Source organism: Stegostoma tigrinum, chromosome 19, assembly GCF_030684315.1.
Source record: "Stegostoma tigrinum isolate sSteTig4 chromosome 19, sSteTig4.hap1, whole genome shotgun sequence".
In the NCBI taxonomy this organism is placed as follows: domain Eukaryota; kingdom Metazoa; phylum Chordata; class Chondrichthyes; order Orectolobiformes; family Stegostomatidae; genus Stegostoma; species Stegostoma tigrinum.
The window spans coordinates 3,068,368-3,084,734 of record NC_081372.1 but is presented as its reverse complement, the minus strand read 5'-3'; the positions used below and the strand labels follow the sequence as shown (position 1 = coordinate 3,084,734).

The 16,367-nt window shown below is 43.8% G+C and overlaps 1 protein-coding gene across 4 annotated transcripts in view; it reads left to right on the top strand.

The window, feature by feature from the left end:
- The first annotated feature begins 270 nt into the window (after positions 1–270).
- Positions 271–16,367, top strand: part of LOC125461557 (tyrosine-protein kinase HCK-like) — a 40,286-nt gene continuing 24,189 nt past the window's right edge. For 2 of the 4 annotated variants that reach the window (XM_059652706.1, XM_059652703.1), the window contains exons 1-5: positions 271–411; positions 2,817–2,939; positions 11,658–11,738; positions 14,893–14,996; positions 15,689–15,835. In XM_059652706.1, coding sequence (XP_059508689.1) covers positions 2,836–2,939; positions 11,658–11,738; positions 14,893–14,996; positions 15,689–15,835 — 436 coding nt within the window. In that variant the 5' untranslated portion in view covers positions 271–411; positions 2,817–2,835. Of the gene's footprint in view, positions 412–1,389; positions 1,463–2,816; positions 2,940–11,657; positions 11,739–14,892; positions 14,997–15,688; positions 15,836–16,367 lie in introns of all 4 variants that reach the window. The other 2 variants (XM_059652704.1, XM_059652705.1) reach the window with 2 other exon arrangements.

The following is a 16,367-nucleotide window of genomic DNA, read 5'->3' as shown; positions in this document are numbered from 1 at the left end:
CAAAAATGACATTTAACTCTCAAAGAATACAAGTGACCTTCGCAGAACTGAAAAACTAAAATCTGTTCTTCTTTCACTTTCAAGTCAAAGCTCCCAAATAATAACAATGTCCTATAAATCAACATCACAATGGAAAAACAGATCTCCACCTGTCAACTTCTGCACTCACTCCTCAACTTGTGCCAGCGTTTGCTACGTCCGGCAATACACCTTACAAAGCTTGTCAAGTTCTTCCGCCCAAACCAAGTACTGATGTACTTTGCACTTTCAGTGAATTGATAAGGGAGCTTTTGTTCCTGGGGTTACTCTGCTGTGAATGTGTACGCTGTTTCCAAATTATGAATTAGACAAGTTCTAGCTATTAACCATTGGAAGAACTAGAATTCTGCAGAATGCCAATTCAACAGCAAGGTAAGATTGAGTTTACTGCGACATTTGTTCTTTTAAATTCTATTTCGTTTGATACAGTGACTCAAGACTATTCAGTGGAGTCTGTACCTGACCTGGAATCAAATCATTGCCCAGTCAGGTAAAAAAAATGTCAAAGTAAGAATTTTCTGTGTGGTCGCAATTAACCTGCAATAAGCCAGCTAAAATTATTAATTTCACTCGTTAATTTAGACAAATTTAATTGGTTTCATCAACCTGCAGCTCTCTGTTTCTAAAGAACTGGCCTTTGGCCAGTCCCCTGAACAGTTTCGGTTTCATAATTATTTTGTCATTCATTGTCAAAGAGAAATTTGCTGCTGTCTGAATGCAACAGCAACTTGCATTCAGGAGTCTTTCTCTAGTTAAAACCTCTCAGGGACCTTGCTAACCATAACCAAACCAAAAAATGGCCTCTACGTGAGGAGGTCTCGAGATCACCACTGAAAGCTTGTTGAAAGTAGGGCTGCAAACCACAGGATTGCAGTGGTTTTAGGTATGTAGAGAGTCTGTACCCCGCTAAAACACACTATGCTTCTGCTGAGGCTTCACTCCCTCACACCACAGCTCCTCTGAAACTGCATTCTTTCCTCACAGCGTCCCCCTTTCGTCATGTTTCTCTGCTGAGATTCAGCCTGGAGGACTCCAACATTCAGTGCAAAGCTCCAGCACACAGGCACTGAAGAGACAAAGTCCCATCTTCACATTGAGGGTATCCACTGGCAAGTTGTGTGACATGACCACAATGCTAAATGGCTCTGTGGTGAGCAGTCACCGCAGGCTACCTTTAATTTGGAAATTTAGGAAGAAATCTCACAGACAATCAAATAATGAAACAATGGTTTAAACTTGACAGCAGGTAGCAATCAAAATAAGATCCCTGAAGTAAGCAAGTTAAGCCCCACAACCCAACCTGGCTATTACCCAATTAATGGAGGTATTTGGCCTTGATCCCACCAACAGGAGCCAGTTTCCGGATATGTCCAAGGTTTGATCCTTATGCAAAGTTGTTCGCCAGAGTTCCGCTGAAGGGGAGGTGAGTTATGGTGTTCAATTCTTATACAGATCTTTGTCCTTCAGGTTATTATTGATTATTTTTTACACACTTTCATCTACAATATTGCAAGTCTGCAGCTTGCTTTCCTTTCAGAAGTAGCTTCATTGTTCCTCGTTACATTTGGCATTGACAGTCTGTTTGAAGACATAGCTTTCCTGTGATTAACTCCTTAGATTCTTCTGCAGGCCAATGCTTGGCCTTTGTGGCACTAAAGCAGCTAGTTTATTAGGCAGGTGCTAAAGCAGCTTTCTTCATGTAGCTTCCACTCCTCTTTTCCCCAGAATTGGTTAGCTGCTTTCAATTCCTGAATGAGTGTGTCCGAGACGTTTAATAGTCTATTTAATAGTCTATTGTCACTTCTTTTAGTATGTAACAGTTTATCTTTTGTTGGTTCATTCAATCCATGAACTGTTGTTAAAGTTCTAAAGTTTATAAAATCAAACATTCAAGTGTAAGGGGCCACAAATATCTCTGTTTTGGACAATAAGCTGGAAAGTGGAAGTTGGACACTTGATGCTGCGGGTAATTAGACAAAGCTAAGTGATTCAACAAGCAATGAGTCAAATCTGAGCTCTGCAGTCTTGCTACATTAGTCATGAATGGTGCTGGATAATTAATTATTAACAATTAACAATTGATTACAATTAGGTGGTACGGTGGCTCAGTGGTTAGCACTGCTGCCTCACAGCGCGAGGGTCCAAAGTTCAATTCCACCCTTGGATGGACTGTCTGTGTGGACTTTGCACATGCTCCCTGTGTCTATGTGGGTCCTCTGGTTTCCTCCCACATTCCAAAGATGTATAGGTTAGCGAGTTTTGAGAAGATTTGTAGCTCAGGTTGAGGTTCTGGATGTGAGTTTGCTCGCAGAGCTAGAAGATTAGTTTTCAGACGTTTCGTCGGAGGCTCACTGATGATGTTACCTAGAATGGTGACGAAAAGTCTGAAAACGAACCTTCCAGCTCAGCGAGCAAACTCACATCCATGTCTAGGTTCGGTGGATTAGCCATGGGAAACACAGGTTTTCAGGGATAGGATGAGGGGGTGGCTCTAGGTGGGATACTCGTCAGTCAGTGTAGTCTCAGTAGGCCAAATGGCCTCTTTCCACACTGTAGGGATTCTATCTTTTAAAAATTCCCCCTCCTCAATGATGGGGGAGCCCCAGTAAAAAAAAGATTAAGCTGAAACATTCACAAAATCCTTTATCGAGAGGTGCTGACCGGATGATCTATCTTGACCTTCTTCCTCACCAATCAAAACCATTTCTTTTGATTGACCCCAAACACTTTGTGGAATCAGACCTGACAAAACTGAGACACTTTTTTGTCCATTTCAGGCTGGTAAACTAGAGCAATATGTCTGTCAGCTGGGAGGCAAGGCCTTGTGCCAAACAACAACATGAGGGAGAAGAGGAGGATCCGCAAAACAAAGACCAGGACGTGAAGGAAGATAATGCCAGGTATGCTCCTATGACGCTTCCTGTCTGAACCTGCTTGTATGTGTACCTCACACTGTGACCCAGAATGTTCGGTGCAGTCAGGTTGGAGAAACCCTAGACTGGAGAGGAAGTGAGAAAGCGGATTGTATTTGTGGGTTATAAGGATCAGTAGATTGTCAGGGAAGGTGAACAAAGCCAAGTAAAGAACATAGAACATTACAGCACAATACAGGCCCTTTGGCCCTCGATGTTTTGCCGAGCTGTCATACCGATCTCAAGCCCATCTAACCCACACTATTCCATGTACGTCCATATGCTTGTCCAATGATGACTTAAATGTACCTAAAGTTGGCAAATCTACTACCGTTGCAGGCAAAGCGTTCCATTCCCTTACTACTCTCTGAGTAAAGAAACTACCTCTGACATCTGTCCTATATCTTTCACCCCTCAATTTAAAGCTATGCCCCCTCGTGCTCGCCGTGACCATCCGAGGAAAAAGGCTCTCCCTATCCACCCTATCTAACCCTCTGATTATTTAATATGTCTCAATTAAGTCACCTCTCAACCTTCTTCTCTCTAATGAAAACAGTCTCAAGTCCCTCAGCCTTTCCTCGTAAGACCTTCCCTCCATACCAGGCAACATCCTAGTAAATCTCCTCTGCACCCTTTCCAAAGCTTCCACATCCTTCTTATAATGCGGTGACCAGAACTGTACACAATACTCCAAGTGCGGCTGCACCAGAGTTTTGTACAGCTTCACCATAACCCTATGGTTCCGGAACACGATCCATCTATTAATAAAAGCTAAAACACTGTATGCCTTCTTAACAGCCCTGTCAACCTGGGTGGCAACTTTCAAGGATCTGTGTACATGGACACCGAGATCTCTCTGCTCATCTACACTACCAAGAATCTTACCATTAGCCCAGTACTTTGCATTCCGGTTACTCCTACCAAAGCGCATCACCTCACACTTGTCTGCAGTAAACTCCATTTGCCACCTCTCAGCCCAGCTCTGCAGCTTATCTATGTCTCTCTGCAACCTACAGCATCCTCTGTCACTATCCACAACTCCACCGACCTTAGTGTCGTCTGCAAATTTACTAACCCATCCTTCTACGCCCTCATCCAGGTCATTTATAAAAATGACAAACAGTAGTGGACCTAACACTGACCCTTGCGGTACGCCACTAGTAACTGGTCTCCGGGATGAACATTTCCCATCAACTACCACCCTCTGTCTTCTTTCAGCAAGCCAATTTCTGATCCAAACTCTATATCTCCCACAATTCCATTCCTCCGGATTTTGGACAATAGCCTACACGCATTTAAGCAGCTATTAGATAGGCATATGGATGATAGTATAAGGTAGAGGGTGGAGGTTAAATAGGCACAAACATCATGGGCCGAAGGGCCTGTACTGTGCTGTACAGTTCTGTGTTCTATATGCCTTGCTGAAATCCATATACACCACTTCAACCGGTTTATTCTCATCTACCTGTTTGGTCACCTTCTCAAAGAACTCAATAAGGTTTGTGAGGCACGACCTTCCCTTCACAAAACTGTGCTGACTATCCCTAATCAATTTATTCTGTTCTAGATGATTATAAATCCTATCTCTTATAACCTTTTCCAACACTTTACCAACAACTGAAGTAAGGCTCACTGGTCTATAATTAGCAGGGTTGTCTGTACTCCCCTTCTTGAACAGGGGAACCACATTTGCTATCCTCCAGTCGTCAGGCACTATTCCTGTAGACAATGACGAGTTAAAGATCAATGCCAAAGGCTCGGCAATCTCTTCCCTGGCTTCCCAGAGGATCCTAGGATAAATCCCATCTGGCCCAGGGGACTTATCTATCTTCACCCTCTGTAGGATTTCTAATACCTCTTCCTTGTGAACCTCCATCCTACCTAGTCTAGTAGCCTGTATCTCAGTATTCTCCTCGACAACATTGTCGTTTTCTCGAGTGAATACAGTTGAAAAATATTCATTTAGTGCTTCCCCTATCTCTTCTGACTCCACACACAACTTACCACCACTATCCTTGATTGGGCCTAATCTTACTTTCGTCATTCTTTTATTTCTTAAATACCTATAGAAAGCCTTAGGGTTTACCCTGATCCTATCCACCAACAAATTCTCATGTCTCCTCCTGGCTCTTCTGAGCTCTCTCTTTAGGTCTTTCCTGGCTACCTCGTAGCCCTCAAGCGCCCTAACTGAGCCTTCACATCTCATCTTAACATAAGCCTTCCTCTTCCTCTTGACCAGAGATTCCACTTCCTTCGTAAACCACGACTCCCGCACTCTACAGCTTCCTCCCTGCCTGACAGGTACATACTTATCTAGGACACACAGGAGCCTTTCCTTGAATAAGCTCCACATTTCTAATGTGCCCATCCCCTGCAGTTTCCTCCCCCATCCTATGCTCCCTAAATCTTGCCTAATCTCATCGTAATTGCCTTTCCCCCAGCTATAACCCTTGCCCAGTGGTATACACCTATTCCTTTCCATCACTAAAGTAAACATAACAGAATTGTGATCGCTATCACCAAAGTGCTCACCTACTTCCAAATCTAACACTTGGCCGGGTCATTACCCAGTACCAAATCTAATGTGGCTTCGCCCCTTGTTGGCCTGTCTACATGCTGTGTCAGGAAGCCCTCCTGCACACACTGGACAAAAACTGACCCATCTATAGTACTCGAACTATAGTGTTCTCAGTCAATATTTGGAAAGTTGAAGTCCCCCATGACAACTACCCTGTCTCTCTCACTCCTATCGAGAATCATCTTTGCTATCCTTTCCTCTGCGTCTCTGGAACTATTCGGAGGCCTATAGAAAACTCCCAACAGGGTGACCTCTCCTTTCCTGTTTCTAACCTCAGCCCATACTACCTCAGTTGACGAGTCCCCAAACATCCTTTCTGCAACTGTAATACAGTCCTTGACCAACAATGCCACACCTCCCCCACTTTTACCATCTTCTCTGTTCTTACTGAAACATCTAAATCCCGGAACCTGCAACATCCATTCCTGTCCCTGCTCTATCCCTGTCTCCGAAATGGCCACAACATCGAAGTCCCAGGTACCAACCCATGCTGCAAGTTCACCCACCTTATTCCGGACGCTCCTGGCGTTGAAGTAGACACACTTCAAATCCAACTTCTTGCTTGCCAGTGCTATCTTGCGTCCCTGAAACTTTATTTCGGACCTCCCTACACTCAACCTTTTCTACAGTCGAAATGTGAAAACAAAAACAGAAATTGCTGGAGAACCTCTGCAAGTCTGGCAGCATCTGTGGAGAGTGAAAAACAGATTTCACATTTCGAGTCCAGTGATCTTCCTTCAGAACTGATAGCAACCAGGGAAAAGCGGCAAAAATGCATGTTCAAAATATCCCTACTGTGAATTACACTGGAGGCCCAGCAAGTTTCATGTCTATTAGTGCTAGAGAAATATTTGACCATTACTGATAATGTCTACTGTAATAATCAATAGTACATTTGCCCTGTTTATAAAAATCAGCGCTCAAAAATTACTTGCTGATATGGGAGGATGAATTCTTATTGTACTTGTGCAATAGCCCTTAATCCATTACTTTAATCTCATTTTTAGGGCATTAAAACCTCTTAAAATAGTGAAATAAGAATGTCGGCCAGGGAACAGGGTGGTGTGTTATAGAGGCAGGGAACTGGTAGTTCAGGGTTTTTTTTTGTGACAGAATAAAGGTATTCTGCAAAGGTGTCACTGAGTCTATGTTTCATCCCCCCACCAATCTTTTAAGAACATAAGCAAAAAGAATAGGAGCAGGCCATTCAGCCACTCCCATTCAATGATTTCATGGCTGACCTACTTCAACATTGTTATCCCTCTGCCCACATCTCCCTCAATATTTTTAGATTGTATAAATCTATTGATCTCAGTTTGGAACGTACTGAATGACTGAGCCTCCATAATCCTTTAGGATAGAGAATTCTCAAGGTTCAGAGATTTGGAGATAGCTATTAAACATTAGCCTTGCCTGTGACACCCACAAAGTGTGAACAAATGAAAACAAAAGCCACCACCCTCTGAAGGAGGAAGCCCCTCTTCATGTCAGTCCTGCGAGGCCAGCCCCTTCCTCTGAGACTGGATCCCCTAGTCCTAAACAGCGAGCATCTTTCCCACATCCACCCTCTCAATCATTGTAAGGATTTTGTATGTTTGAATAAGATCACCCCTCATTCTTCAAAACTCTGGTGCATAAGGATCCAGTCTGTTTAATATTTCCTCATGGGACAATCTCTCCCATCCCATGGATTAGTTTCAACAAAGAAGAACAAAGAACAAAGAAAATTACAGCACAGGAACAGGCCCTTCAGCCCTCCAAGCCTGCACCGATCCAGATCCACTGTCTAAACCTGTCGCCTATTTTCCAAGGATCTGTATCCCTCTGCTTCCTGCCCATTCATGCATCTGTCTAAGTACATCTTAAACGACGCTATCGTACCCACCTCTACCACTTCCACTGGCAACGCGTTCCAGGCACCCATCACCCTCTGCATAAAGAACTTTCCACACATATCTCCCTTAAACTCTTTCCCTCTCACCTGGAAATCGTGACCCCTAGTAATTGAGTCCCCCACTCTGTGGGAAGAAGCTTCTTGCTATCCACCCTGTCTACACCTCTCATGATTTTGTAGACCTCAATCAGCTCCCCCCTCAATCTCCATCTTTCTAATGAAAATAATCCTAATCTACTCATCCTCTCTTCATAGCTAGCACCCTCCATAGCAGGCAATATCCTGGTGAACCTCCTCTGCACCCTCTCCAAAGCATCCACATCCTTTTGGTAATGTGGTGACCAGAAATGTATGCAGTACTTGAAATGTGGCCGAACCAAAGTCTTATACAACTGTAACATGACCTGCCAACTCTTGTACTCAACACCACGTCCGATGAATGAAAGCATGCCATATGCCTTCTTGACCACTCTATCGACCTGCGTTGCCACCTTCAGGGTACAATGGACCTGAACACCCAGATCTCTCTGTGCATCAATTTTCACCAGGACTTTTCCATTTACCGTATAGTTCGCTCTTGAATTAGATCTTCCAAAATGCATCACCTCACATTTGTCTGGATTGAACTCCATCTGCCATTCCTCCGCCCAACTCTCCTTCACCTTCACTATCTGCTACTCCACCGATCTTAGTGTCATCTGCAAACTTGCTAATCAGACCATCCATACATTACTCCAGATCATTTATGTATATCACGAACAACAGTGTCCCATCACGGATCCCTGTGGAACACCACTGGTCACAGGTATCCATTCTGAGAAACTCCCTTCAGTCTCCTGTTGCCCAGCCAGTTCTCTATCCATCTCGCTAGCACACCCTGGACACCATACGACTTCACTTTCCCCATCAGCCTACCATGGGGAACCTCATCAAACACCTTACTGAAGTCCATGTATATGACATCTACAGCCCCTCCCTCATCTATCAACTTTGTCATGTCCTCAAAGAATTCTATCAAGTTGATAAGACATGACCTTCCCTGCACAAAACCATGTTGCCTATCATTAATAAGGCTATTTTCTTTCAAATGTAAATAGATCCTATCCCTCAGTATCTTCTCCAACAGCTTCCGACCACTGACATCAGGCTCACCGGTCTATAATTACCTGGATTATCCTTGCTACTCTTTTTAAACAAGGGGACAAGATTAGTAATTCTCTAGTCTTCTGGGACCTCACTCATGCTCAAGGATACTGCAAATATATCTGTTAAGGCTCCAGCTACTACTTCTCTCACTTCCCTCAGTAAACTGGGATAGATCCCATCCAGACCTGGGGACTTGTCACCCTAATGCCTTTTAGAATACCCAACACTTCCCCCCTCCTTATGCCAACTTGACCTAGACATCTATCCCTAACCTCAACGTCCGCCATGTCCCTCTCCTAGGTGAATTCTGATGCAAAGTACTTATTAAGAATCTCACTCATTTTCTCTGACTCCTCGCATAACTTCTCTCCTTTGTCCTTGAGTGGGCCAACCCTTTCTCTAGTTACCCTCTTGCTCCTTATGTATGAACAAAAGGCTTTGTGACTTTCCCTAACCCTGTTTATTAAAGATATTTCATGATCCCTTTTAGCCCTCTTAATTCCTCATTTCAGGTTGGTCCTACTTTCCCGATATTCTTCCAAAGCTTTGTCTGTTTTCAGTTGCCTAGACCTTACATATGCTTCCTTTTTCCTCTTTGCTAGTCTCACAATTTCACCTGTAACCCATGGTTCCTTGCCCATTCTTTCCCTCATTTTCACAGGAACATGTCTCTCCAGCACGCTAATCAACCTCTTTAAAAGCCTCCCACATATCAAATGTGGATTTACCTTCAAACAGTTTCTCCCAATCTACATTCCTCAGATCCTGCCGAATTTTGCTATAGTTGGCCTTCTCCCAGTTTAGCACTCTTCCTTTAGGACCACTGTCATCTTTGTCCATGAGTATTGTAAAACTTACGGAACTGTGGTCACTATTTCCACAGTAGTCCCTTACTGTAATATCAACCACCTGGCCGGGCTCATTCCTCAACACCAGGTCCAGTATGGCCCCTTCCCGAGTTGGACTACATACATACTGCTCTAGAAAACACTTCTGGATGCTCCTCACAAGTTTTGTTCCATCTTAAACCCTAACACTAAGTGAATCCCAGTCAATGCTGTGAAAATTAAAATCTCCCATCACCATCACCCTGTTGCTCCTACACCTTTCCATAATTGGTCTATATATTTATACCCCAATCTCACGCTCACTGTTGGGAGGCCCGTCGTACAGCCCCAACATTGTTACCGCACCCTTCCTATTTCTGAGCTCTGCCCATATTGCCTCACTGCTCGAGTCCTCCATGGGGCCCTCCTTCAGCACAGCTGTGATATCCTCTTTGACCAGTAATGCAACTCCTCCACCCCTTTTACCTCCCTCTCCATCCTGCCTAAAGTATCTATATCCTGGGATATTTAGTTGCCAATCTTTCCCTTCCCTCAACCAAGTCTCAGTAATAGCAATAACATCATACTCCCAGGTACTAATCCAAATCCTGGGTGATCCCTCGTTGCATTCCATCCGTGGTAAGTAGATATTCCTGTAGCTAGGAGCCCAAGCTGCAAACAATACCCCAGATGTGTCCCACCAAGGCCTTGTATACTTGCAGTGAGATCTCTTTCCTTACATCTTGTTTTGATGTGATCCCAGCTGATGGTCAGATTCTGATTCCAAACTGACACCTGGTTTGATAACACTTTGGTCTCATTTCTGGCATTTGGTTCCAGTGAGGCTGAGTTACTGAACACACTCACATGAGGCTGCCAACGTACTGTTAACAAGAACATTAAAGTTTATTACACACAAAAAGAAAAAATAAATTAATCTGCAGTATACAAGAGTTGTTTGCACAGCAAGGTAATAGTGTATACCATCTACAAAATGCATGGCAGAAATTCATCAAGGCTCCTTAGTCAACACCTTCCAAACCCACAAACCACTTCCATCCAGAAGGACAAAGGCAACAGATACAAAAATATATACTGGGATAGGCAGGTTCTTTAATTATTAAGGGGATCAACGGTTATGGGGAGAAGGCAGGGAAATGGGGTTGACAAACTTATCAGCCATGATTGAATTGTGGAGCAGACTCGATGGGCCAAATGGCCTAATTTCTGCCTCTATGTTTGATGGTCTTATGGTCTTAAGTATGCCAACTGGCCCTTAAAGCCTGCTCTGCCATTCAATAGCTGATCTGATTTTGCCCTCAACCCTACCTTCCTGCATTTCCCCGATAATCTTTCATACCCTTGGTCATCAAGAATCTATCAAACTCCGCTTAAAAATATATAAAGATCCTGCATCTACTGCCTTTTGAGGAAGGGAATTCCAAAGACTCTCAACCCTCCGAGAGGAAAAAAAAGCTTCCTTATCTCTGACTTAAATGAGCAACCCCTTATTTTCAAAATCTAACCCCCAGTTATTGATTCTCCCACTAGAGGAACCATCTTTTCAACATCCACCCAGCCAAATCCCCTCAGGATCTTATACATTTAAGATAAGTCACCTACAACTCTACCGAACTCAATTGGATACAGACCTAGTCTGACCAGCCTTTCCTTATAAGGCAATCTGCTGATTCTAAGTATAAGCCTAGTAGGCAGAGATACATGGGAACACCACCCCCTGCAAGTTCCCCTCCAAGCCACTCACCGTCCTGACTTGGAAATATATCGCCGTTCCTTCACTGTCACCGGGTCAACATCCTGGAATTCCCTCCCTAACAACATTGTGGGTCGCCCTACAGCACATGGGCTGCAGTGGTTCAAGAAGGCAGCTCACCACCACCTTCTCAAAGGTCAACTAGGGACGGGCAATATATGCTGGACCACGTCCCATGAAAAGATTTTTTTAGTGAGTCAATAAAAATGCAGCAAGAATTTCAAACAAAGTTTTTTTTTAAACTAAAACAACTTTCCGCCTGGAGTGGTGAGAATGTGGGAATTTGTCATGACAGAAACAGTAGCAGCGAATAATGCTGATACAGAACATGTGGGAGGGAAAGGAAAAGGGAAAATTTGATGAAATGAGATCATGATGGTTTGGGGGGGAACTCATAAGACACCAGAGTACACCTTGGGACCAAAAGACCCATTTCTGAGATCGAAACTGTAGCTCATTTTTTTAATTGTTGTTCTCTTTTCTTCAGATCAGAAGACTTAAAGTGCCTTTTCGGGGCAGAGGCTATGAGTGACCAAGGCACTGAGATCAAACCACTAGAGGAGGAAACGTAGGTACCCAGATGGTGTTAAATACACCTCAACTCTTACAACCTATCAGAGAAAAGATCAGTGTGCGAGGACCTATCAGAGCAAAGATCAGTGTGTGAGGTCCTATCAGAGCAAAGATCAGTGTGTGAGGATGTATCAGAGTAAACACAGATAACAAGGTGTAGAGCTGGATGAACACAGCAGGCCAGGCAGCATCAGAGGAGCAGGAAAGCTGACATTTCGGCTCAGGACCTTTCTTCGAATCAGTGTGTGAGGACCTGTATGATGTGATTCTGACGTCAAAAGACAGAAGGCCTCAGTCTGGAGTGAAGAGAGAGATCTGTGAGTGGGAGAGTTTGGGATTTGGGAAATGTAGGCTTAAAAAACAGAAGGATAAGCAAATTACTGGCCGGCAGTTTGGATAATGATACATACTGGGAGAAAAAAAGACAGAGGATACAAACCCACAAAAAAAACAGTAAATAGTGTCAAATGGGAAAATAATGGTTACAAAATCAAAACGAATAATTATTGAATGTACTGAATTCAGAGGAAAAGTAATGAACTAATGGCACAAATACAGATTAATGGATATGATCTTACTGCCATTATAAAGAATGAAAATGTTGCGAGAGACTATAAAGAAATCAAAGCTGGGAATCAAATATTCTGGGTACGTGAATGTTCTCAAGGACAGGCAGGAAGGGGGTGTGGGGGAACATTGTTGATACAAGAAGGAATAAGTGCAATCGCAAGAACTGACCTTGAATTGGAAGACATAGAATTCCTATCAGTGGAAGTGAGAAATAAAAGGGGCAGGAGCGATCAGTGCTGAGGCGATAATTCTTTACAATATAGATGAATGACTTGGATGGGGAGAGTGAATGTACCATGTGCCAGTTTGTGAATAACACAAGAACAGGTGGGAAAGCAAGTGGTGAGGATGATACAATGAGTTCACAGAGGGATATAGACAGATTAGTGAGTGGACAAAAACTTGGCAGATGGAATGTAATGCGGGGAAGCATGAGGTTGTGAATTTTGTCAGAATGAACTGAGGAGCTGCATATTATTTAAGTGAAGAAAGACAGCAGAAAGCTATAAAACAGAGGGATTTGGGAGACGTCAGGTTACACAGTGACAATGTTGACTGTGGGAGGTTGTTACCCTCTGGAAGCGTCAATCATTTCTGGCTGAGATTGAAAATAAATTTCTTGAGCATTGCTGAGAAGGGAAGCTTACACCTGAAGCTTTTCATCTTACAACAAAATTGCAAGAATACCAAATCTCAAAGGGAATAGCAATTTCTACTGCAGGAGCTACGAGGCCGCTGATTGTTCAGCAGGTGGGCTCTGACTGGTAGATGTGGCATCAGGGAGTTAACCCTGGCTCAGTGAGGTATCTCTGTCAGCTTGGCTCAGAGTTTAGCAGATTACAGACTCATGTCCCATTCCAGAGCTGTGAGCACTTAATCACGGTGAACATATCAGTGCAACACTGAGCAGGCATGGCAATGCGAAAGGTGCCACCCTTTAGATTAATCCTTTGCTTCAATGGAAAGTGCAGGAGGGCATGGACAGGACCGGCACCAGGTATATCTAAAAATCAGGTGACATTCTGGTGAAGCTACCAAACTTGCATGCCAAACAGCATGAGCAAGAAAAATATAGAGCCATATGATCCAACAACAAATGGATCAGATCTAATCTCTGCAGTCCTGTCGCATCCAGCTGTGAATGGTGATGGACAATTAAACAACTCACTGGAGGAGGAGGCTCCACAAATTTCCCCATCCTCAATGATGGAAGAGCCCAGCACATCAGTGCAAAAGATAAGGCTGAAGTATTCGCAGCAATCTTCAGCCAGAAGTGCCAGCTGGATGATCCACCTTGGCCTCCTCCAGTGGTCCCCAGCATCACAGATACCTGTCTTCAGCCAATTCCATTCGCTCCATGTGATAACAAGGAACAGCTGGAGGCACTGGATACTGCAAAGGCTATGGGCCCTGAGAACGTTCTGGCAAATAGTACTGAAGACTTGTGCTCCAGAGCTTGCCACTATAATTAGAACACTGGCATCTACCAGACAAAGTGAAAAATTGCCCAGGTATGTCCTGTACATAAAAAGGACAAATCCAACCCGACCAATTACCGCCCCAAGGGTCTCCTCTCGATCATCAGTAAAGTGATGGAAGGTGTCAGTAACAGAGCTATCACGCAGCACCTGCTCAGCAATAACCTGCTCAGTTTGGGTTCCACCAGGGCCACTCAGTTCCTGAACTCATTACAGTCTTGGTTCAAACATGGATAGAAGATCTGAATTCCGGAGGTGAGGTGAAAGTGACGGTCCTTGACTTTGAGTCACACTCTACTGAGTTTGACATCAAGGAGTCCTAGCAAAACAGTGGGTATCAAGGGGTAGACTTTCTGGTGGTCAGTCATACTTGGCGGTGGAGGTCAGTCCTCTCACCCCTGTCTGTTCTCTAAGGTGGACGTGAAGGAACTCATTCATTGGACAATTTTAAACAGCAGGCAAAGTCTACATACAGTCTTCCACAAACATCAGAGGAAGCAGGTTAAATGGTCATTATGTTTACAGGATCTTTTTGTACCCAGATTGGCAATCATTTTCAAATTTATTCTTTTGTTACTTCACTCCAGGATTGCCAACATTTGTGGCCCATCCCCAATGGCCCCTGAATTCAAGGGGTTAGTCAGTCATTTCAGAGTCAATCCCATACTGTGGGTCTGGAGTGATGGGTAGGCCTTTCAGACTGGGGAAAAGATGGGTGACACATTTCCCTCCCTGAAGGCCATTAGTCTACAAAATAGGTTTCTTAATGTTTGTCGTATTGGCCACCATCACTAAAACTAATATTCCTGATGTACTCATTGCATTTAAATTTCACCATAGCCCCCAGATGTTAGGCTGTGCCTTTAGATTGCTTGTTCAGTGACATTACCACCAGGCCACATGACAACCCCCACCCCCCCACCACCAGCCACCTACATTAGAACTGGCACCATGCTTCAATGGTGATGATTTAGCTTTGAGTCAGATTGACAGCAGGACGGTGGTGGAGGATGCATGTGATTTCTAGCTTAACATTGACGTTTCTGATTTGCTGTCATCCGATCAAAAACTGAGGGTATGGTTTGTGATTATTCTTCACAGATGGTTCTACAAAGGATTGAGTGGCAAAGAGGCAGAAAGAATAATTCTCGAACCAGAAAACAAAGAGGGATCTTTCCTGATCAGAGAAAGCCAATCGAGGAAAGGTAACTTCTACCCAGTTTCCAAGAGAGTGAGTATGTGGGCTTGTCGTGGAAGTTGTTTGAGGCTTTGGGACAATTTCCCCATTATCACCTTGTCTGTTGAGAATATTGGGTGACATTTAGTCATGGTCACAGAGTGAAGATGTATCTGGGACCCCTGCATCCCTTCTGCAGTTTTGTGCATGTGCAGGAGTATTCCATTCTGAAAACTACTAGCACATTTGCACCACTTTCATCTCATCCTAAACTTTACAGCTGGTATCCTAACATGTACCAAGTTCATAGCATCTAAAATGCAAACCTGCTATCCTTACCAAGTCTGACCAAACAGACCTGAGGCCCACAACTGATGCAGCTAGCTCTAACTGATGAGGACAAGCAAACCATTCAGTTGTATTTATGAAGGTAGCTCACCACCATCTTTTCAAGGGTACTCTGTACTTGGCTTGGTCCACAATATTGGACAGTACCGAGAAATGCATGTTGTCAAATAGAGAAGGTGATCATTAAGTATGCCTCTGGGATCTAACCAAGAGTAAGAGGACATGATGAAGTATAGCATAGTATTTACCAGACTACGGCATGGTATGTTCATGGGATAGAGCTGGTAGTGAGGAAGTCTCTGAGGACAGGAGCTGATGGAATGAGATTTAGTTTCTCCCATCTCCTGAAGCTTTTCTCATTTATTGCATTAGGTTGCTATGCTTTACTGGTGAAGCACTGGGATCCCAAGCTGGATTTTAGAGTCATGTCCTACAAAGTATCAACCAGCCCCAGTGGCTATTACATCAATCCACGGGTCAAGTTTATCAGCCTACCAGAGCTAGTCAAGTATTACCACAGTAAGTCTTGATCTTGCTTACCTCTTTGGTGAAGCCATTGAGCTGTTGGGTTAATAAAACAGAGGAAAGAGGGATTATTTTTGGTAGCTGAGAATGCCACATGTTCCAAAAAATATTCAGTTTTCACAAGGATTAATTTGCCCTCAAAAATGTACGGAAACATTCTCATCATTATTTTGAAGAACTATAGGGGATTTCTCTACTGTAACATGTCTAAACATAATTCCCACAGTTAACTTCATAAAACAGATGATTAAGTCCAAAGATATGCAGGTTAGGTTTTGAAGAAGAGTCTAGGCCCGAAACGTCAGTGTTCCTGCTCGGCCTGCAGTGTTCATCCAGCTCTACACCTTCTTATCTCACATTAGGTGGATTGGCCATGGAAAATGTGGGGTTATGGGGACAGGGTAGAGGGGATGGTGATGCTCTTCAGAAGGTTGGTGTGGACGCAATGGGCCAAATGGCCTGCTTCCACACTCTTGGGATTCCATGATTATTGTACGGCTGTTAGTGGGATCTTCCTATGTGCAAA